Below are 25,000 nucleotides of genomic sequence, written 5' to 3'. Positions count from 1 at the left end.
CATAAGACAACTGAACAGCTAATCAAATGGCTACCCAGACTATTTGCACTGCCCCCCTGTATATAGCCTCCCTGCTGTTATTTTATTTTACTGCTGCTCTTTAGTTATTTGCTTTTATTTTATTACTTAACACTTTTTTTTATTTTACTTTTTCTTAAAAAACTGCATTGTTGGTTAAGGGCTGTAAGTAGCATTTCACTGTAATGTCTACACCTGTTGTATTCGGCGCATGTGGCAAATAAAATTTTATTTTATTTTATTTGAAAGGCACAGTGTTCTGCACTGTAAACGATGACTGTTTCAGACAGACTTCTGAAAGGCACACAATGTGCACACATCTATATCATAATAAATAAAAAGACAAATTCGTAATTCATGCCATCCTCTCCAGATCTGAGCAAACAATCCATCACTGATTTGTGCTTCTGCCTCTGCATCAATTGTTCTTTGGGGTTTTAGACTGGGTATCTATAAAGCATTTTGTGAAAACTGCTGATCTAAAAATAAGTTCGATTTGATATAATATTTAGCAGACGCTTTTATCCAAAGCGACTTACAGTCATGTGTGCATACATTTTTACGTATGGGTGGTCCCGGGGATCGAACCCACTACCCTGGCGTTACAAGCCCCATGCTCAACCAATTGAGCTACAGAGGACCACTAGTGTCATGACTAGTGATATTTGACCTATGTAAAAATGATGTGAAATGATATGTCCAGACAGTAGTGCACTAGTCACTTCACATTTTTCTCAATCTACCATTTCATAGGTCACTCGTTGAATGATTCAGCTTTCCTCAGAAATCAGGATATATATAACGGCAATACAATTGATCAATTGAGGTCTGGTCTGGTGTCATCTGTATTGGATGAGGCTTGGGTCTGCTGGGTCTGCGAGCTGCAGGGGTGTTGGCAGCTAACATGCTGTGGGTCTAAGCCACAATTACTGCCTGCAGACTAACGAGATGCTTCACAGCATTAACAATCAAACTAGGAACAATGTATTTTCAAGAAAGAAAAGAGAGAGAGAGAGAGAGAGAGAGAGAGAGAGAGAGAGAGAGAGAGAGAGAGAGAGAGAGAGAGAGAGAGAGAGAGAGAGAGAGAGAGAGAGAGAGAGAGAGAATGTGTGTGTGTGTGTGTGTGTGTGTGTGTGTGTGTGTGTGTGTGTGTGTGTGTGTGTGTGTGTGTGTGTGTGTGTGTGTGTGTGTGTGTGTCAATAATGACTGACTGAGTATTGCTTAGGTCTATGTAGGGCCAATCCATGCACTGAGCAGGAGTAATGTAACACAACACAAATATCAACCACAACCACAACATCCACACAGTGGTCTCCCAGTGAATGATAACCCAAAACTGAGGTTACGTCCCAAACGGCACCTTGGTCAAAAGTAGTGCACTATTGAGGGAACAGGGTGTCATTCTCTGGTCTAAAGTAGTGCACTATAGAGGGAACAGGGTGTCTCTTTGCGATGCATCCTGAGCCATTGACATTGTCTTTGTTAAATTAATTGGTCTGCTAAAAGCCTTAATGAGGCTCAATGAAGTCATTATTATAGAAAATAACAAACATTCATTATCCTTAATCATGGACACTAAAGCTGCTTCTTCTAAAAATGGCACCCTAATCCCTCTATCGCTGGTCGAGCCCTGGTCAACAGCAGTGCACTACATAGAGAACAGGAAGCCATTTGGAACACACACTATGTTCCATGGGTCTGCATTCATTCCGTGCCCAATACACGCCCAATACATCAGCTCGTAGCCTTTAGTGTGGAATACATCATTGTCACAAAGTGTCACGGTTTAGAAAACATAACACCAGAGAGAGACATAGTGAGGATATAGGGTACAGTGCCATATTGCGGTAGCATAGTATGTCTTGGTTGAGCTGTCTGTAAATGTAGGTAGGCACTGGAAAATAGCTGCTATGGTAAAACACTCCATACAACCATATTAAAGGCCTGTATGAGAGCGCCTGGCATGGTGTACATATTAGGACATACATGTATGTCAATGCATGAGTCTCTATCATACTGGCAATGCTAGTCTCTTGGATTTATTCGATTTTTCACCACAATGTCAAATTCTAAAAAACACCAAACCAGCATATGCTCCATGATGGTGCTGGCTGTAAGAGGTCACAGCTGTAAGAGGTCACAGCAGTAAGAGGTCACAGCTGTAAGAGGTCACAGCAGTAAGAGGTCACAGCTGTAAGAGGTCACAGCAGTAAGAGGTCACAGCTGTAAGAGGTCACAGCAGTAAGAGGTCACAGCAGTAAGAGGTCACAGCTGTAAGAGGTCACAGCAGTAAGAGGTCACAGCTGTAAGAGGTCACAGCTGTAAGAGGTCACAGCAGTAAGAGGTCACAGCTGTAAGAGGTCACAGCTGTAAGAGGTCACAGCTCAGCAGTGTTCAGTCTACCACTATAAAACCACTGGCCTGATATTCTCCAGGAACACAGAATAGAAACGTTTATTTGTTGTGTTACACATTTAGAGAGAAACTTGAAGGTACTTTTTTTTTTTTTTACAACTGATTAAAGATTATGCTTGTTAAGCTGTCCTTATTGATGATGAGGGTTTTTCAGATTCCTTTAGACACCTTATCCAAATAATTTTGATAAAACTGTTTTGCAGGAATCAAAGTCCCAAACTCTGTTTGAATTAGTGGCCTAGGTGATACTGATGAAAAACAAACAACAAAGGATTTTAGATGGTTGGTAGCTTGCAGGTGAAATTGATTTTTAATTTGGTGTTACAGTTTCTGCAAACTGAGCTAGATAAGTAGGCAATAGTGTCAGAGAAAGACAGGGAGGAATATCTATCTCTGATCTCAATCAATCAATCAAATGTGTTTATAAAGCCCTTTGCATATCAGCAGATGTCACAAAGTACAATGCAGAAACCCAGCCTAAAACCCCAAAACAGCAAGCAAGGCAGATATAGAAGTATCTCTCTCTCAGGACTGAGAGTATATGCAGTTAAGGAAGTGAACTCGATGAAAGGTGAAAGGTGATGCAACATTGAGAAATGACTCTTGCAGAAACTTGAGGTAAGTTCAAGACAATACGGTAACAATACGGTGCAGAGCGTTCGTTTTGGCTGCTGCTTGACAGGCCGAGCCCACAAAGGATGGGAAACTAACCTAAACCACTCATACTTGTCAGGTATAGTTCATTTTTATTTTATATCACTCAAATATCCAATCAACGGTGGCCAATATTGAGAGATATCGTCTATCTGAAATTACATGATCAATTTATGTTTTTATTATATATATATATATATATATTTTTTTATAAACAAACACAGACAAAATACAGACAGACACACACCCCTGCCCAGACCCACATGCGCCATCTCCAGCACCTGTAACCGGTGTGAAATGGCTAGCTAGTTAGCGGTGCGCGCTAGTTAGCGGTGCGCGCTAGTAGCATTTCAATCGGTGACGTCACTCGCTCTGAGACCTTGAAGTAGTTGTTTCCCTTTGCTCTGCAAGGGCCGTGGCTTTTGTGGAGCGACGGGTAACGGTGCTTCGAGGGCGACTGTTGTGGATGTGTGCAGAGGGTCCCTGGTTCAAGCCCAGGCGAGGAGAGGGACGGAAGCAACACTGTTACACCCACACCCTTTCAATATTCAAATAATAATGCATTTGATTCTCCCACCGTCCCGACAATGGAGGATCCCTGTTTTTAAGTAAACTTTTTTTTCAAAAATAATTGACGAGAAAAGTACGGTCCAACCCATTGGGTAATCTCACCGCACCCTCTTATGCCATGTCTTGAAATATGCAGATTAAAAGTATATTTTATATTGTAAAACTTCTGGCAGCCATCTTTCTAACTCCGCCCATAACTTTTGGATTTTATACCACTCCCAGAAGGCGTGGATTATTGAGTCGCTGTTAGTTTCACACGTAAGACATGACTCTGCTGTTCTGCTGTAGAATTTGTGAATTTTGTCTCACGTACAATACATTCCATACATTAGTTTATACTGGATTAAATGCACATTTTCCGTTAACTGTAATTCCGTTAGCCAACACTCCCTCCTCTTGTGCCAATATCAGTTATTTTTAAGCCTTGGTTCCAATAGTTCATATAGTTTTTGTATATCATACCAGTCCTATCAGTATATTTATCTGACTCAAATAGAATTCCCTCAACATTGCTCTGATGTCCAAAAGATTTCAGATATACATGTCTTGATATAAAACTTTTAAGTTGCGTGTATTTGAAAATTGGTCTACGTTGGTCAGTCCAAAATTGCTTTTTAATTCTTGTCATGGAAACAATCGTATATATCCTGTTACCAAGTCACTTACGGTTTCTATGCTTTTAGTTTTCCATACGGGCCAATTTATCGGTGAATTCTGAAAAGTTATCCAAGGATTGTTCCAAAGGGGTGTGTTTTTAGGGAGTAATATTGGTTCTTGTAGAATCTGTTTAATTTTCATATAAATGTGCAAACATTTCTATTATGGGGTATTGTGTGTATTGTGTGTAGATCACATCAATTTAATTATTTTGAATTCAGGCTGTAACACAACAACATGTGGAATAAGTCAAGAGGTATGAATACTTTCTGGATTCTCATCACTCCCTCTGAGCCCAATTTCCCCCCGCTACTCTCTGGACTTCTTACCCATCTACCAACAGGTGCAGGTCCATGGGAACAAAACGCTCTGACGAAGGCCAAGAGGATGACACATAAACTTGAATAAAAATAAGTGATACTGGCAGGAGCAGCGTGTGGGTTTCTCTTTTAATTTGAAGTGGAATTCTCTAAAAATACTGAAAATAGAAACCGTTTTTAGTGTGAAAGGAAAATAAAAATGTCAAGCAGGGCTGACCTCTACTTTGCAAGAAATAGGTGTTTTTAGTGTGGGTGGTTTTAAAAAGACTCACATTTTATATTATTTCAAAAATAAGGGCAACATAAAACCTCTTAGTTCTGTGGCTCTAAGGGGCAAACCTCTTAGGGTGGGTTGCACCAATATAGATGAACTCTTAGACAGGGTTAAATCAAGGTGTATCTATTAATCTTGTTGCCCCAAACTTTAAACCCGTTGTTGTAAATTAATCCTAGTTAAATATAATCCTTCTTCTAAACAAAATGTAATTTTGACTTTAAACTAAGATCACATTTAATCTCGTTGCTCCATTGTTTTCAAATCAAATATTAAACTTAGTTTAGGGATTAAATCTAAGCTGCTACAGAAGGAGGTTTGAATTAATCAAACGTCAGCGTATATGCTGTATTTCTGGTGTGATACATTTTATTTTTTGCTCATGTGGCTTGTAATGTCAACTAGCCAGCTAACTAATTTCAATGCAATTAATTTAATAATTTAGCCTGAAGTGAAAACTCACTTTGCTAGCTAGCAAGCTAGCAATGACTGGTGCTGGTTTTGTTTCCATATAAATAGAATTTGAACATATTGCTACGGTGAATTCCATTATGGCACGTCATAGTTAATCATAGTTTAGTTATTCAACCTTAGATTAACTAATCCAGGTTTAAAATTAAGTGGTGCAACACATCTCTGATTAATAATAAGCCATTTAGCAGACGCTTTTATCCAAAGCAACTTACAGTCATGTGTTCATATATTTTTACGTATGGGTGTTCCCGGGGATCGAACCCACTACCCTGGCGTTACAAGCGCCATGCTCTACCAATTGAGCTACAGAGGACCTTAAAAACCTAGATTTACAATGTCTAGATTAGGTCTAATCTAAGATGAATTTAAACCACGTTGGTGCAACCCATGTATCTAGTGCACAGCTAGCTACAGCTATATTCACAGACACCTCAAACACCTCACACACACACACACACCTCAGTGTGCTGTGCAAATCCATGATAGAATTAGCAGCATTAAAGATTATTTAAGCAGTGCTGTAATGACTCTACCCGTCTAATTTAAAGGGCAATTCCGTCACTTTTCAACCTCATATGAATGATCTCCAGAACCAAACCAGTGTCTACGTGTGTGAAAAGGGCACGTTTCTATGATCTGTGGTTAAACAGAGAAGAAGAAAGGTTCTAAAAAATGCTTCTCTGTGTGTGACATCACAGGGTAGGATTAAAAGTAAAAAACAGTGATTTTCTAAGAGAGAGTATTTTCTTGCTCCCCACGTCACTGTGAATGTCATTGTGTTTGAAAATCACAGTAAAAAAAAAAAATGTTTTAACATTTCATGATGTCATCGGGTAGAACTTTTTAAAACTTTTAATATTTTTTTTCTACAAAACGTAGAAATGCGCCGTTTTCACATATGTTGACACTGGTATTGTGCTGGAGACAATGAAAAGGAGGTTGAAAAGTGCCCATTAAAATAAACCTGCCACCAGCTGCTTAGCTACAGCCAGGCTGCGTCCCAAATGGCACCCTATTCACGATGTAGGGCACTACTTTTGACCAGGGCCAATAGGGAAACCCATAGGGCACTGTTCAAAAGTAGTGCACTACATAGGGAATAGGGTGCCATTTGGGATGCAGGCCCAGCCATAATTCACAGCAACAGTAGCTAGTGCGACTCCCGGAGAGAGAGAGAGAGAGAGAGAGAGAGAGAGGGAGAGAGAGAGAGATGGAGAGAGAGAGAGAGAGAGAGAGAGAGAGACAGAGAGAGAGAGAGAGAGAGCAAAAAGGAGAAATAGAGAGAGAGAGAGAGAGAGAGAGAGAGAGACAGAGAGAGAGAGATAAAGAGAGAGAGAGAGAGAGAGAGAGAGAGAGAGAGAGAGAGAGAGAGAGAGAGAGAGAGAGAGAGAGAGAGAGAGAGAGAGAGAGCGAAAGGGAGAAAGAGAGAGAGAGCGCGAAAGTGAGAGAGAGAGAGAGGGAAAAAGAGAGAGAGAGAGCGAAACGGAGAGAGAGACAGAGAGAGAGAGACAGAGACAGAGAGAGAGAGAGAGAGAGAGAGAGAGAGAGAGAGAGAGAGAGAGAGAGAGAGAGAGAGAGAGAGAGAGAGAGAGAGAGCAAAAGGGAGAAAGAGAGAGAGAGAAAAAAGAGAGCGAGAGACAGAGAGAGAAAGAGAGAGAAAGAGAGAGAGAGAGAGAAAGGGAGAAAGAGAGAGAGAGAAAAAAGAGAGAGAGAGACAGAGAGAGAGAGAGAGCGAAAGAGAGAGAGCGAGAAAGGGAGAAAGAGAGAGAGACAGAGAGGATGGTTCCTAAGCTTGCGGTCACTACCCACTGTCAATGAAAACAGTGAGTGTTTCCAGCAAAGTAACAGTGAGATTAGCGTGGATCAATGGCTACTGCATCGCTACAACTTGTAACACATCATAAAGGAACAGCAGCTTTCTGGGTAATCTCATGCGTGTGCTTGTCACATCGCTGTGCTGACTGACTGACAGATAAAAGCATAAATCCAAAAGCTACCCATCCACCATATGGGGGGGGGGGGGACAAGGGATAGCTAACAGGGAACGTAGCATGCAAAGATCATCGGCTCCACTGCACTGTCCCAAATGGCACCCTATTCCCTATATAGTGCACTACTTTTGACCAGAGTAGTGCACTATATGATGAATAAATAGGGTGTCATTTGGGATGCAGGGCACTTTTGCTTCAAAACAGACTGACTGCTGTTACCATAAGCCCTGCTGTGATTCTGCATGTCATAACAAGCTTAAAGAAAGCATTGTCCAACGTAATGCATTTGTTAAGTTAAGGATTCTGTGAATCATCTTTATGAAAGCCATTCCAATGAATGTGAAGTGAATACTTGTGAATCTGTGTGAAGGCAATATGTTCATGCTCAACATTCTAAAGAAAACAAGATCCATCTTCGGCATTATTTTAGAGCCGGCCGTACAGCACTGCTGCTCCTTAACAGTGACTTGTTACATCCTCCCACACAACAGCTATAGGAAGTGCTGAACATTATATGAAAGAATCTGGCCATTAACTGCTGGCTTGTACACAGCCTTCACACACACACACACACACACACACACACACACACACACACTGTCTCTGCTTGTGTTGCTGGGGAATTATGTATTGAAATCAGTTTCTCTCTGTGATAAGTGTGTGATATCCTGTCAGTTCCAGTACCATTTGTTTTATTGAAATAATGTTGTTTGTTGGATCGCCGCCCCCCCTTTTCAAAACCACCACCTGTTCAATTGCATATAGACTATGGATGAACTGATCAAATAAATTGATCAGTTGTTTTATTGATCAGACTATAATACAATCTGTTTGGACGATATAGCTTCATTTTGTAATCTAATATACACTGAGTGTACAAAACATTAAGAACACCTTCCTAATATTGAGTTGCACCCCCTTTTGCCATCAGAACAGCCTCAATTCGTTGGGGTTCGCATGGACTCTACAAGGTGTCGAAAGCGTTCCACAGGGATGCTGGCCCCATGTTGACTTCAATGTTTCCCACAGCTGTGTCAAGTCCTTTGGGTGGCGGACCATTCTTGATACACACAGGAAACTGTTGAGTGTGAAAAACCCAGCAGCATTGCAGTTCTTGACACACTCAAACCGGTGTGCCTGGCACCTATTACCATACCCTGTTCAAAGGCACTTCAATCTTTTGACTTGCCCATTCACCCTCTGAATGGCACCCATTCACAATCCATATCTTAATTGTCTCAAGGCTTAAAAATCCTTCTTTAAACTTTTACTGAGTGGGCTAAATCAGGGTCACACTGAGTGTTTCTTGGTAGTCTTAAACAAATCTACTTTGAAACAAAAGTATACACTTCACACACATGGTTATAGACTGGAAAAAAATTATCTACATTTACATTTACGTCATTTAGCAGACGCTCTTATCCAGAGCGACTTACAAATTGGCTATAGAGTTGAAATGTATTCAATGTTGAGTTTGCATCCAAATAATATACGTTATATGCATCACAGACGACTGAATTACTACAAAACTGTTTGACATAGAAACACATTTATTTTATAATGTATTAATTATGAAATTATGAAACATATTAATAATATTCCACCCATGAGGCCACTAGGTCATTCGACTTCAGGAAAGGGCTACCCTGTCTCCTCCCCTTAATCTACACTGATTGAAGTGGCTTTAACGAGTGACATCAATAAGGGATCATAGCTTTCACTTGGATTCACCTGGTCAGTCTATGTCATGGAAAGAGCAGGTGTTCCTAATGTTTTGTACACTCAGTGCACATCTAAGCCAGTCATGTTTGAGTATAAATGACTATAATTTCTCAAATTAGCAGATGTTTCTAAAACTGCTTCATAATGCAAAGTTAACAGCTTTATATTTAGATCTTATGGTTTAAAAAGCATCTTGGCCTGAGATCAGTCATTGAGTTTGATGTGAAGGCCTCCTGTAGCTCAGTTGGTAGAGCATGGCGCTCGCAACGTCAGGGTTGTGGGTTCGATTCCCACAGGGGGCCAGTATGAAAAATGTATGCACTCACTAACTGTAAGTCGCTCTGGGTAAGAGCGTCTGCTAAACTATCAGTTAGAGGGGAAACTTGACATTGTCTCAGGCTATGGAATGCTATTAAGGTCTTTGCGTGCCCAAAAAGATACACGTCAAATAATACAATTATATTATAGAATGTTGTGTGTGCTGAATTTGCATGTGCAAGCCAAGCAACACCACTACTATCAGTTAGCACTGTCGAAAATGTCTGCAAACAAGCACACACCGGCCACGATAGGTTTACAATACCGCGTTGGTAATAAGGCATTATTTGTTAGACCGAATGGAAAAACGTCTGTGTGAGCATTTGAAATAAGATCAGGATCAAACGAACACGATATTTTATTTTTTGCAAATATCTTTGATACAGATGTTATTAGCAACTTCTGGGGTAGCTAGCTAGCTTTAGCTTGGTAACGTTACCTAGCTAGCACCAATGTAACCAGCCTGAAAACAATGACCAGCAGAAACTACAGTCTTTTTCAATATTCTTAGGAAAATGATTTAGGAATCCATGTGAGTAAGTATTAGCTAGGTAGCCACTTGCTGTTCTCCTATTGAAATCGAACTTCAGTTCATGAAAATAACTAGCTAGCCGGCTACTTAATCCTGTTGCCGAAAGCTAACGTTATAAGCAGCCAGTAAACTTCATCTGGCTAGTGAGGCTTGACCGGACCGGGGTATGTGTTGTGATGCTAGCCACAATACGGATTAGCCACAATAGTGGAATTTGCGGTTCGCCTACAAAATAAAAGTACCTCTTTGAAAATGACGCTGAAGGTTACAATTGGTGGAATCATTTAATATTTAGGCTAGATAATGTTAAACAAGGTTGGAATGTGGAGCAATGAAATGGGGTATCAGTCTATTCGGTGACACCCAAAGAACACAACTGTGAAGAGTTTACGCAAATATTTCAAATGCTCACACAGACCTTTCCCTACCTTCTCCATATCAGGACCAGCCTTCTCACCATCAGGCAGCCTTCTCACTATCAGGCAGCCTCACTATCAGGCAGCCTTCTCACTATCAGGCAGCCTTCTCCAAATCAGGCAGCCTTCTCCCTATCAGGCAGCCTTCTCCATATCAGGCAGCCTTCTCCATATCAGGCAGCCTTCTCACTATCAGGCAGCCTTCTCCATATCAGGCAGCCTTCTCCATATCAGGCAGCCTTCTCCAAATCAGGCAGCCTTCTCCATATCAGGCAGCCTTCTCACTATCAGGCAGCCTTCTCCAAATCAGGCAGCCTTCTCACTATCAGGCAGCCTTCTCCATATCAGGCAGCCTTCTCCATATCAGGCAGCCTTCTCCATATCAGGCAGCCTTCTCACTATCAGGCAGCCTTCTCCATATCAGGCAGCCTTCTCCATATCAGGCAGCCTTCTCGCTATCAGGCAGCCTCCCCTATCAGGCAGCCTTCTCCATATCAGGCAGCCTTCTCCAATTCAGGCAGCCTTCTCCATATCAGGCAGCCTTCTACTATCAGGCAGCCTTCTCCATATCAGGCAGCCTTCTCCATATCAGGCAGCCTTCTCCAAATCAGGCAGCCTTCTCCATATCAGGCAGCCTTCTCACTATCAGGCAGCCTTCTCCATATCAGGCAGCCTTCTCCAAATCAGGCAGCCTTCTCCATATCAGGCAGCCTTCTCCATATCAGGCAGCCTTCTCACTATCAGGCAGCCTTCTCCATATCAGGCAGCCTTCTCACTATCAGGCAGCCTTCTCACTATCAGGCAGCCTTCTCCATATCATGCAGCCTTCTCCATATCATGCAGCCTTCTCCATATCAGGCAGCCTTCTCCATATCAGGCAGCCTTATCCATATCAGGCAGCCTTCCAAACTAGCAGAAGGTTGGCAGTTGGCAAAGATATTCAAATGGACGTCAACATTCTGGATTCCAGAGCTCCTTCAAGTGCTGCATTCTGATAGCTAGACAGAGTGAAGGAGGTGAAAGGAGAGAGGCAAGCGAAGGCGATATTGCAAACTTCATTTGAAGATCTCTCCAAGGAGTATTCCACTCTTTTACAAACTTCATTTGATCAAGTGAGGTCTGCCGAAGCATTTCACAAGTTTGGATCAAACTTTCAAGGGTGGGCTATTTTTGTTAACTTGCAGTGCTGTTATGAAATAGCTGTTCTTGGAGTGAAATGCATAGTTTTTCACACATCTGGACTATACAGTATCAGTATTTTAGAACAATTCTGAATAATCACATTAAAGGACATCCTTCAGAATAAAATACTATAAAATGCTGTCAGATTAAATGTTATTCTCATGATATTGAAGATATACCAGATCATGTAGTTTGTCTAATCTAGGTTAACCAAAATCCTAAACAAACGTTATGGATGTAGTTCATTTTTGTCAGGGAAAATGGCAGTCAAAAACTTGTTTACGTTTGATACACCACATAAATCTCTGACAGAGTTTGACGTTTCCCAACTCCCTGGTGTTCAGAGTTTTGGCCTCGGGAGGTTTGAGAACTGAAACGGTTCAATTTTCCACAGATTTGAGACCATGAAAGCGATAGAGAAGAGACATGGACAGAGAGACACCTATAGAGATCAGGCTTGTGTGTGTGTGTGTGTGTGTGTGTGTGTGTGTGTGTGTCTGTGTGTGTGTGTGTGTGTGTGTGTGTGTGTGTGTGTGTGTGTGTGTGCCTGTGTGTGTGTGTGTGTGCTTGTGTGTGCCCGCAGAGATAGTTTCCCACCGGGCGACGAGTGGCGGTCTCGTGGGACACACTTACCGAGGACGGACAGCTCACAGGAAGCCGTGATGTTGTGGTTCTTGTTAAACGCCAGGCAGCTGTAGGAGCCTGAGTCATCGTCCGTTACGCTGCTGATCAGGAGGTTACTGCCACCCAGCAGGGAGTACTTCTTAGACCTGCAGAACCACGGAATGACAAGGACGAATCAAAGACATAAAAACCGTGCATGAAAACAGGCATTTGTTCACAACAATGACACTCTGTGCCCTGCGATACCGTATAAACAACTTCCAGATATCTCCCAGAAATCAATGCAATATCTTGTACAGTGCAGTAGTTAGTGATATTACATGACAAAAACGACTTGTGGCTCCGACTCATACCCAGCGTGCAAAACTAGTTGTGATGTCGTTATTTGTACCAGCTTTGCTGGCTGGGTAGTGGTTTGATGCTGCTCCACTCACCTGCTCTGTATCATCTCAGCTCCTCTCATCCAGTGGAAGGCGGGGGTGGGGAACCCCGAGGCGGCGCACTCCAACACGGCATCTCTCCCCAGGAGGGAGGTGACTCTCTGGGGCTTCTGGAGGAACAGAAGGCCCCTGGTGGTTCCAGGTTCTGGAGGTTACAGAGAGACAGACAGAGAGACAGACAGACAGAGAGACAAAGAGAGAGAGAGAGAGAGAGAGAGAGAGAGAGAGAGAGAGAGAGAGAGAGAGAGAGAGAGAGAGACAACAACACAATTAGACCCAACCAAATCATGAGAAAACAAAAAGAGAATTACTTACATTTTACATTTACATTTAAGTCATTTAGCAGTACACATTGGCAGAATACCTGACCACTGTAACTGACCCAAACTTAAGGAAAGCTTTGACTATGTACAGACTCAGTGAGCATAGCCTTGCTGTTGAGAAAGGCATAGAAAATGGCCAGAAAATTATTTCATGGCTTTAGAAGCTTCTGGTAGGCTAATTGACATCATTTGAGTCAATTGGAGGTGTACCTGTGAATGTATTTCAAGGCCTACCTTCAAACTCAGTGCCTCTTTGCTTGACATCATGGGAAAATCAAAAGAAATCAGCCAAGACCTCAGAAAAAGAATTGTAGACCTCCACAAGTCTGGTTCATCCTTGGGAGCAATTTCCAAATGCCTGAAGGTACCACGTTCATCTGTACAAACAATAGTATGCAAGTATAAACACCATGGGACCACGCAGCCGTCATACCGCTCAGGAAGGAGACACGTTCTGTCTCCTAGAGATGAACGTACTTTTGTGCGAAAAGTGCAAATCAATCCCAGAACAACAGCAAATGACCTTGTGAAGATACTGGAGGAAACAGGTACAAAAGTATATATATCCACAGTAAAACGAGTCCTATATCGACATAACCTGAAAGGCCGCTCAGCAAGGAAAAAGCCACTGCTCCAAAACCGCCATAAAAAAGCCAGACTACGGTTTGCAACTGCACATGGGGACAAAGATCGTACTTTTTGGAAAAATGTCCTCTGGTCTGATGAAACAAAAATAGAACTGTTTGGCCATAATGACCATCGTTATGTTTGGAGGAAAAAGAGGGAGCTTGCAAGCCGAAGAACACCATCCCAACCGTGAAGCACGGGGGTGGCAGCATCATGCTGTGGGGGTGCTTTGCTGCAGGAGGGACTGGTGCACTTCACAAAATAGATGGCATCACGAGGAAGGAAAATTATGTGGATATATTGAAGCAACATCTCAAGACATCAGTCAGGAAGTTAAAGCTTGGTCGCAAATGGGTCATCCAAATGGACAATGACCCCAAGCAAACTTCCAAAGTTGTGGCAAAATGGCTTAAGGACAACAAAGTCAAGGTATTGGAGTGGCCATCACAAAGCCCTGACCTCAATCCTATAGAAAATGTCTGGGCAGAACTGAAATAGCGTTTGCGAGCAAGGAGGCCTATAAACCTGACTCAGTTACACCAGCTCTGTCAGGAGGAATGGGCCAAAATTCACCCAACTTATTGTGGGAAGCTTGTGGAAGGCTACCCGAAACGTTTGACCCAAGTTAAACAATTTAAAGGCAATGCTACCAAATACTAATTGAGTGTATGTAAACTTCTGACCCACTGGGAATGTGATGAAAGAAATTAATCATTCTCTCTACTATTATTCTGACATTTCACATTCTTAAAATAAAGTGGTGATCCTAACTGACCTAAGACAGCGAATTTTTACTAGGATTAAATGTCAGACATTTTGAAAAACTGAGTTTAAATGTATTTGGCTAAGGTGTATGTAATCTTCCGACTTCAACTGTACGTTTCCCATGCCAATAAAGCCCTTAAATTGAACAGAGAGAGAGAAAGGCCAACATCAAACACTTCTCTTATCTGGGTGACAGAGCAAAGAGTGAGCAGGTACCACATTTTGGCTTTTCTTTGGAAGATTAACCAGTTGGTGCAAGAGGTTGAACTAATGGCTGGTTAAACTAGTGGCTGATTGAAACAGTAGTTGGTTTTAAAAGTGGCTGTGTTAAAGGGGCAATCTGCATTTGCTACATCCATTTTTGGACTTAGAAATTAATTACATCTACCTATTGATTCTTGAAGAATATAACTTCTAAATGCCTGATGACCTTAGTTCAACTGTCGTACCCCGTCAGAACCCAAAATAGAAGCTTCTTTTACTCCAATGTTTGTAAACAGAGTAAATGTATACAAACACTATATCGCCTCAAAACATGGTTAAAACTATCATTTTGATATCATGGATGGTCAGTCCTTGTTTCCATTGCTCTGTCTATGAATTTGAGAGAGGTTCTATTTCTCCAGCCCCATCCCTCAGCTTTTAAACAAGTGCTTATCAGTGGATGAATGAGTTCATATTTCAATGGGAAAAATCATCCGAACAATTTTGACAAAAGGCTCAAACTATTTGATTTCTTCTCATCCTGATGCCAGTATATCCTAACACGCTGTTTACTTCAACATTAGATTTTGGGGCAGAAGAAACCCATGAGAATTGTTCACTAAAATGTTATTTTTGTTATCTCTGTTCCTTAATTAAATGTTCTTTCTGCTATCTGTCTGTTCCTTCAATGTTGTTTTTGTTAATGTTGTCTCATCTCCTAACAAGCACTGTGATTAGACTAGTCCATATCCTAACAAGCTCTGTGGTTAAACTAGTCCTTCTCCTAACAAGCTCTGTGGTTAAACTAGTCCTTCTCCTAACAAAGCTCTGTGGTTAAACTAGTCCTTCTCCTAACAAGCTCTGTGGTTAAACTAGTCCTTCTCCTAACAAGCTCTGTGGTTAAACTAGTCCTTCTCCTAACAAGCTCTGTGGTTAAACTAGTCCTTCTCCTAACAAAGCTCTGTGGTTAAACTAGTCCTTCTCCTAACAAAGCTCTGTGGTTAAACTAGTCCTTCTCCTAACAAAGCTCTGTGGTTAAACTAGTCCTTCTCCTAACAAAGCTCTGTGGTTAAACTAGTCCATCTCCTAACAAGCTCTGTGGTTAAACTAGTCCTTCTCCTAACAAAGCTCTGTGGTTAAACTAGTCCTTCTCCTAACAAAGCTCTGTGGTTAAACTAGTCCTTCTCCTAACAAAGCTCTGTGGTTAGACTAGTCCTTCTCCTAACAAGCTCTGTGGTTAAACTAGTCCTTCTCCTAACAAGCTCTGTGGTTAAACTAGTCCTTCTCCTAACAAAGCTCTGTGGTTAAACTAGTCCTTCTCCTAACAAAGCTCTGTGGTTAAACTAGTCCATCTCCTAACAAAGCTCTGTGGTTAAACTAGTCCTTCTCCTAACAAAGCTCTGTGGTTAAACTAGTCCATCTCCTAACAAAGCTCTGTGGTTAAACTAGTTCTTCTCCTAACAAAGCTCTGTGGTTAAACTAGTCCTTCTCCTAACAAAGCGCTATGGTTAGACTAGTCCTTGCTGAGGGTAAATGCAATTTTAAAGAGGCAACAACACACATTCCTGTTGCATACCCTAACGGACCATAATGGCAAAAACGATCTAATCAATCTAAAGACGTGACAGCACACATCCCTGTGGTGCGCCTTCACCCACAATTCTCTGTTTCAGCTACCTTATACTTCAGTTCAGTCTCATCTCAGAATGCCAGCAACAGAGGCTCAATCAACTTGCCGAAGTTACTCCACCCAGACAGTCACCCTCTACACTGGGGGATTCCTTCAACGTGATTGTGAGTTTTCTCACTTCAATACCTGCAATTTAGATCCAAGCCTGATTGTATTTCCCCAACAACACAAAGTGCAGTCAGGCATAGCCATGTAGCTAAACAATGGTTTATCTGACAGACAGCCAATCAGGGAGATGGAGTGTGTGTGTGTGTGTGTGTGTGTGTGTGTGTGTGTGTGTGTGTGTGTGTGTGTGTGTGTGTGTGTGTGTGTGTGTGTGTGTGTGTGTGTGTGTGTGTGTGTGTGTGTGTGTGTGTGTGTGTGTGTGTGTGAGTGTGAGTGTGAGTGTGAGTGTGAGTGAGGGTTGAGGGCTCCAGAGCATTTGGCTGTGAGATAGAACTGAAATGGGCTGACCCTCCATAACCCCAAGCTTGGTTCTTTTGTTATACACATCCAGAAGAGACTTGAGAGGTAGTTAAATGTGGACGTGTTTAACTATACTCGTAAAGACCAGAAGTCCCCACAAGAATAGTAAACAAACAAAAATTGGACCAGCTGGGGACATTTTGTTGGTCCCCACAAGGTCAAATGCTATTTCTAGGGGGTTTAGGGTTAATGTTAGAATTAGTGTTAGGGTTAGAATTAGGTTTATGGTTAGGAGCTAGGGTTAGATTTAGGGTTGGGTTGGGAGCTAGGGTTAGATTAGGGTTGGGTTAGGGGCTAGGGTTAAGGTTAAGGTTAGGGTAAAGGTACGGGTTAGGGTATGGGTTAGGGAAAATATTTTTGTCCAACAAAGTTAGTTGTACAATACTTTGTGTGTGTGTGTGTGTGTGTGTGTGTGTGTGTGTGTGTGTACAGCGCAGGGACAGACACCCATTTCATTGGATGAATCAGATCCATGTTACAAGAAACACTTCTATTGTAAGAAAATAGGCAGCATTTTGTAAAGAAATCCTTTGATTTTACCCAAGCTTGACTTGGTTGCTTTCACAAGTTGTGATAACATGTGATTGCCCAATTACATACAGACCTACAGCTATGCACAGTGCCTTCAGAAAGTATTCATACGCCTCCACCTTTTGTTGTGTTACAGCCTCAATTCAAAAATTGATTAAATTGATTTTCTTTCCTCACCCATCTACACACAATACCCCATAATGACAAAGTGAAAAACATGATTTTAGACATTTATGCTAATTTATTGAAAATGAAATAAAGAAATATCTCATTTATATACGTTTTCACACCCCTGAATCAATACTTTGTAGAAGCACCTTTGGCAGCGATTACAGCTTTGAGTCGTCTTGGGTATGTCTGTATCAGCTTTGTACATCTGGATTTTGGGGTTTTCTCCCATTCTTCCTTACACATTTTGTCAAGCTCTGTTAAGTTAGATGGGGAGCAGCGGTGAACAGCAATCTTCAAGTCTTTCCACAGATTTTCAATGGGATTCAAGTCTGAGCTTTGGCTGGGCCTCTCCAGGACTTTCACATTCTTGTTCTGAAGCCATTCCAGCGTTGCTTTGACTGTATGCTTGGGGTCATTGTTCTGTTGGAACGTAAATCTTCGCGCCCAGTCTAAGGTCGTCTGCACTCTGAAGCAGGCTATCATCAAGGATTTGCCTGTATTTGGCTCCATTCATTGTTCCCTCTATCCTAACCAGTCTCCAATCCCCTGCCGCTGAAAAGCTGCCACCACCATGCTTGGTGTTAGACTGTTGATGAGCTGTGCCTGGTTTTGGTAAATCATATGTTTTTTTATATGACTCATGACATCACAGCGTGGTCAGTTGGCTAGGTTTCTTCTTCTTCTTCTTCTTCTTCTTCTTCTTCTTCTTCTTCTTCTTCTTCTTCTTCTTCTTCTTCTTCTTCTTCATCTTCTTCTTCTTCTTCTTCTTGTTCTTCTTCTTCTTCATCTTCTTCATCTTCTTCTTCTTCTTCTTCTTCTTCTTCTTCTTCTTCTTCTTCTTCTTCTTCTTCTTCTTCTTCTTCAGGATTTGGTTGGAGGATCGCATCCAATTTTTAGGTGCATACACCACCTCCTACTGTACTGGTGTGTGAGGCCATTCATGGCCTGCCTACAGTGAGGGGAAAAAAGTATTTGATCCCCTGCTGATTTTGTACGTTTGCCCACTGACAAAGACATGATCAGTCTATCATTATAATGGTAGGTTTATTTGAACAGTGAGAGACAGAATAACAACAACAAAAATCCAGAAAAATGCATGTCAAAAACGTTATAAATTGATTTGCATTTTAATGAGGGAAATAAGTATTTGACCCCCTCTCAATCAGAAAGATTTCTGGCTCCCAGGTGTCTTTTATACAGGTAACGAGCTGAGATTAGGAGCACACTCTTAAAGGGAGTGCTCCTAATCTCAGTTTGTTATCTGTATAAAAGACACCTGTCCACAGAAGCAATCAATCAATCAGATTCCAAACTCTCCACCATGGCCAAGACCAAAGAGCTCTCCAAGGATGTCAGGGACAGGATTGTAGACCTACACAAGGCTGGAATGGGCTACAAGACCATCGCCAAGCAGCTTGGTGAGAAGGTGACAACATACGGAGGGAGAGATTATGTGATCAATCCATCCGTTCATCAATCAATGTCCTCTCCTCAGAGACCTGAACTGTACAGACTACAAAGCCCTTTAAAGGATCAGACAGGAGTACATATGAACTGTAGTACATTCGTTTAAAGGTCAATCTAGGATCAGCTGTAGTGATTCAATTACAGGATGTTCTGACAGTATGAGGGATATTCATCATGCTGGAGGTCATAGGACAGTGCCACGAGGCACACCCATGTACATACACTCAAACATAAGGTCAAAGGATACCTACTGTGCTATAGAATAGTCGTGTATTACGTTATAAGAGGATCAGATCACCTGGTGGTCAGTCAGGTTTCCTTGATATTATGAAAGGTGTCCCTCAGGGATCGATTTTAGGTCCTGTACTTTTTTACTGTCTATATAACAATGTTGGTCTATCTGCAAAAAATTGTAACGTACACCTGTTGCCCACACAGTTGACCACGTTGTTGAACTGAAATATGTATTTTATTCAGGTAAAACAAGTCTTTTTTATTCTCCAAATCACGTAAAAATGTATCTGATGAATTATGCACGAGTACACTACCGGTCAAAAGTTTTGGAACACCTACTCATTCAAGGGTTTTTCTTTATTTTTACTATTTTCTACATTGTAGAATAATACTGAAGACATCAAAACTATGAAATAACACATATGGAATCATGTAGTAACCAAATAAGTGTTAAACAAATCAAAATATATTTAATATTTGAGATCCTTCAAATAGCCACCCTTTGCCTTGATGACAGCTTTGCACACTCTTGGCATTCTCTCAACCAGTTTCATCTGGAATGCTTTTCCAACAGTCTTGAAGGAGTTCCCACATATGCTGAGCACTTGTTGGCTGATTTTCCTTCACTCTGCAGTCCGACTCATCCCAAACTAACTCAATTTGGTTGAGGTCGGGGGATTGTGGAGGCCAGGTCATCTGATTCAGCACTCCATCACTCTCCTTCTTGGTAAAATAGCCCTTACACAGCCTGGAGGTGTGTTGGGTCGTCCTGTTGAAAAACAAATTATAGTCCCACTAAGCCCAAACAAGATGGGATGGAGTATCGCTGCAGAATACTGTGGTAGCCATTCTGGTTAAGTGTGCCTTGAATTCTAAGTAAATCACAGACAGTGTCACCAGCAAAGCAGCCCCACAAACACATGTGGAGATCATCCGCTCACACTCACCGCTTCTCACAAAGACACGGCGGTTGGAACCAAGAATCTCAAATTTAGACTCCAGACCAAAGGACAAATTTCCACCAGTCTAATGTCCATTGATTGTATTTCTTGGCCCAAGCAAGTCTCTTCTTATTATTGGTGTCCTTTAGTAGTGGTTTCTTTGCAGCATTTCGACCATGAAGGCCTGATTCACACATTCTCCTCTGAACAGTTGAAGTTGAGATGTGTCTGTTACTTGAACTCTGTGAAGCATTTATTTGGGCTGCAATTTCTGAGGCTGGTAACTCTAATGAACTTATCCTCTGCAGCAGAGGTAACTCTGGGTCTTCCATTCCTGTGGCGGTCCTCATGAGAGCCAGTTTCATCATAGCGCTTGACGGTTTTTGCGACTGCACTTGAAGAAACGTTCAAAGTTATTGAAATTTTCCGTATTGACTGACCTTCATGTCTTAAAGTAACGATACTGTAGTTTCTCTTTGCTTATTTGAGCTGTTCTTCCATAATATGGACTTGGTCTTTTACCAAATAGGGCTATCTTCTGTATACCCCCCCTACCTTGTCACAACACAACTGATTGGCTCAAAAGCATTAAGAAGGAACAAAATTCCACAAATTAACTTTTAAGAAGGCACAACTGTTAATTGAAATGCATTCCAGGTGACTACCTCATGAAGCTGGTTGAGAGAATGCCAAGAGTGTGCAAAGCTGTCATCAAGGCAAAGGGTGGCTACATTGAAGAATCTCAAATATTAAATATATTATGATTTGTTTAACACTTTTTTGGTTACTACATGATTCCATATGTGTTATTTCATAGTTTTGATGTCTTCACTATTATTCTACAATGTAGAAAATAAATATCTAGGCATCTTGATTGACGAGAAGCTATAATAATATAATAACATGCCATTTAGCAGACGCTTTTATCCAAAGCGACTTACAGTCATGCGTGCATACATTTTTATGTATGGGTGGTCCCGGGGATCGAACCCACTACCTTGGCGTTACAAGCGCCGTGCTCTACCAGCTGAGCTACAGAGGACCAAGCTATGTTTCAGAAAGCATGTTGATGAGTTAGTTAATAATTAAAATGGGCTTCCTTTATAGGAATAGGCCACGCCTTTCATTAAATAACAGAAAACAAATCATTCAGTTGACATTCATCCCGGTTATAGATAATGGGGATATCGTCTATATGAATGCAGCTGCAACTGTATTGAAGCCACTGGGGATATCGTCTATATGAATGCAGCTGCCACTGTATTGAAGCCACTGGGGATATCGTCTATATGAATACAGCTGCCACTGTATTGAAGCCACTGGGGATATCGTCTATATGAATGCAGCTGCCACTGTATTGAAGCCACTGGGGATATCGTCTATATGAATACAGCTGCCACTGTATTGAAGCCACTGGGGATATCGTCTATATGAATGCAGCTGCCACTGTATTGAAGCCACTGGGGATATCGTCTATATGAATACAGCTGCCACTGTATTGAAGCCACTGGGGATATCGTCTATATGAATACAGCTGCCACTGTATTGAAGCCACTGGGGATATCGTCTATATGAATACAGCTGCCACTGTATTGAAGCCACTGGGGATATCGTCTATATGAATGCAGCTGCCACTGTATTGAAGCCACTGGGGATATCGTCTATATGAATACAGCTGCCACTGTATTGAAGCCACTGGGGATATCGTCTATATGAATACAGCTGCCACTGTATTGAAGCCACTGGGGATATCGTCTATATGAATGCAGCTGCCACTGTATTGAAGCCACTGGGGATATCGTCTATATGAATGCAGCTGCCACTGTATTGAAGCCACTGGGGATATCGTCTATATGAATGCAGCTGCCACTGTATTGAAGCCACTGGGGATATCGTCTATATGAATACAGCTGCCACTGTATTGAAGCCACTGGGGATATCGTCTATATGAATGCAGCTGCCACTGTATTGAAGCCACTGGGGATATCGTCTATATGAATACAGCTGCCACTGTATTGAAGCCACTGGGGATATCGTCTATATGAATGCAGCTGCCACTGTATTGAAGCCACTGGGGATATCGTCTATATGAATACAGCTGCCACTGTATTGAAGCCACTGGGGATATCGTCTATATGATTGCAGCTGCCACTGTATTGAAGCCACTGGGGATATCGTCTATATGAATGCAGCTGCCACTGTATTGAAGCCACTGGGGATATCGTCTATATGAATACAGCTGCCACTGTATTGAAGCCACTGGGGATATCGTCTATATGGAATACAGCTGCCACTGTATTGAAGCCACTGGGGATATCGTCTATATGAATGCAGCTGCCACTGTATTGAAGCCACTGGGGATATCGTCTATATGAATACAGCTGCCACTGTATTGAAGCCACTGGGGATATCGTCTATATGAATGCAGCTGCCACTGGTATTGAAGCCACTGGGGATATCGTCTATATGAATGCAGCTGCCACTGTATTGAAGCCACTGGGGATATCGTCTATATGAATACAGCTGCCACTGTATTGAAGCCACTGGGGATATCGTCTATATGAATGCAGCTGCCACTGTATTGAAGCCACTGGGGATATCGTCTATATGAATGCAGCTGCCACTGTATTGAAGCCACTGGGGATATCGTCTATATGAATACAGCTGCCACTGTATTGAAGCTACTGGGGATATCGTCTATATGAATACAGCTGCCACTGTATTGAAGCCACTGGGGATATCCTCTATATGAATGCAGCTGCCACTGTATTGAAGCCACTGGGGATATCGTCTATATGAATGCAGCTGCCACTGTATTGAAGCCACTGGGGATATCGTCTATATGAATACAGCTGCCACTGTATTGAAGCCACTGGGGATATCGTCTATATGAATACAGCTGCCACTGTATTGAAGCCACTGGGGATATCGTCTATATGAATGCAGCTGCCACTGTATTGAAGCCACTGGGGATATCGTCTATATGAATGCAGCTGCCACTGTATTGAAGCCACTGGACACAGTTTATCATAACACACTAAGCTTTATTACGGGCAACAGAATATATGTGAATATTGATGTGTTTATATTGATGTGTTTATATTGATGTGTTTATATTGATGTGTTTATATTGATGTGAATATTGATGTGTTTATATTGATGTGAATATTGATGTGTTTATATTGATGTGAATATTGATGTGTTTATATTGATGTGTTTATATTGATGTGTTTATATTGACGTGAATATTGATGTGTTTATATTGACGTGAATATTGATGTGTTTATATTGATGTGAATATATTGATGTGTTTATATTGATGTGAATATACTGATGTGTTTATATTGATGTGTATATATTGATGTGAATATACTGATGTGTTTATATTGATGTGAATATACTGATGTGTTTATATTGATGTGTATATATTGATGTGTTTATATTGATGTGTATTGATGTTTGATACAGGGTCATCTGTGAAAGAGACCTTGGTCTCAGCAAGGTCACATAAATCAAATAAAACATCTGCCATAGTGACTACAATAAAATATGTCCTGGCATGTATTGTGAAATGCTTGAAAGGACCTAAGACTTCCCGTGAGGCCTGTGAGTAAAACAAGATGATGTACTCATTGGACAAAGCATGCATTCATCATAAATTATATTTCACTGCATTACAATCAAACCCAGTGTCCCACTCCCACCTTACAGTCAAGTACTGTAGGAGGTAATCTCTGAACCCAGAACAAAATCTTGTGGGCGCTAGCTAGCTAGTTCAATTTACATATGCGGGCAGAATATCTCTGCCAATAGGAGTTAGCTACTGAAGCCTACCTGGCAACACGCGTAGGTCTGCGTCGCTGCCGGTGCGGGCGCTGCCAGGGTTGTCTGCCAGGCAGCGGTAGGTGGCAGAGTCTGGTGGTTGGACCTTGTTGACCTGGAGCGAGCCAGAGGGCAGTACCACCACTCTGCTCTCTGGGGTTAAGGTGAGGGGCAGGTCCTCTCTGTTCTTCTGCCAGCGTACCACGGGCATGGGATCCCCAGTCACCTCACAGCGCAGCAGGGCCGTGTCACCCAGGTAGGAGCTCACTGACTCTGTAGGCACCACTAGTTTCAAGGGACCTGGTGGGAGAGAGAGAGCGAGAGAGAGAGAGAGAGAGAGAGAGAGAGAGACAGTGGGTTAGACACTGACTCTGTAGGGACCAGCTTCAACGGACCTGGTGAGAGAGAGAGAGAGAGAGAGAGAGAGAGAGAGAGAGAGAGAGAGAGAGACAGTGGGTTAGACGACACTGAGAAGAGACACTGAGTTAGAAGGAATCACAGGTACGAAGACACTGATTCTGTATGGACCACGAGCTTCAGGGGACCTGGGGAGAGAGGAGAGAGAGAGAGAGACAGGGACAGGGGGTCAGAAGCTATAGTTGATATGAAGAAAACCTTACAAGGGAGAGAAGAGTAACTATGTAGTTGGAGATAAAGCAGATATAAAGAACCAATAGAAAGAGAGAGGTGGAAGCTATCTGCTGTGAGATCAAACCAATCACCTTCTTCTATTTACTTTCTCTCTCTCCTCAAATACCACCAGCACAGCAAAATAATATGAGGGATATCATGTTAGAAATACCCCAGTCATTTCAATAATATAAGGGATATCATGTTAGAAATACCCAGTCATTTCAATAATATGATCTGTAGCAGTGCTGTGTAGCGTTTACAGAGGACCACCAAGGGAACAATTATTTTGTGATTTTCCAGTGAACCATTGAGAGACCTTGATACTTCTGCTAATTAGTGTGATAACTATGAATACTGTAAGTCTCGTTAGCCCCTGTCCAACAGACTGGCAAGTGTCTACGATCCATCCATCACAATGACATTCGAAATATGTCCCAAATGGATCTACTATATTTCTGAGATCCGTCCAACACATAACTCAATAAACCCTTCCACATTTACTGTATGTGATAACTCCTAT

The 25,000-nt window shown here is 41.9% G+C and overlaps 1 protein-coding gene and 1 non-coding gene across 2 annotated transcripts in view; one reads left to right on the top strand and one right to left on the bottom strand.

Moving 5' to 3' along the window:
• Nucleotides 1–25,000, bottom strand: part of LOC123484873 (netrin receptor DCC-like) — a 296,376-nt gene that overhangs the window by 24,340 nt on the left and 247,036 nt on the right. The window contains exons 3-5 of the mRNA XM_045215606.1: nt 23,860–24,147; nt 12,602–12,752; nt 12,177–12,313 (exon numbers count right to left, since the gene is read on the bottom strand). Of these exons, the coding sequence (XP_045071541.1) occupies nt 12,177–12,313; nt 12,602–12,752; nt 23,860–24,147 (576 nt within the window). The remainder of the gene's footprint in view (nt 1–12,176; nt 12,314–12,601; nt 12,753–23,859; nt 24,148–25,000) is intronic.
• On the top strand, nt 9,324–9,397 carry trnaa-cgc. Its single transcript has one exon. It is a non-coding gene; the product is annotated as a tRNA-Ala (tRNA).

This window comes from Coregonus clupeaformis, unplaced genomic scaffold (genome assembly GCF_020615455.1).
Source record: "Coregonus clupeaformis isolate EN_2021a unplaced genomic scaffold, ASM2061545v1 scaf0481, whole genome shotgun sequence".
Lineage (NCBI taxonomy): Eukaryota > Metazoa > Chordata > Actinopteri > Salmoniformes > Salmonidae > Coregonus > Coregonus clupeaformis.
This window is presented reverse-complemented; position numbering and strand designations above follow the sequence as displayed.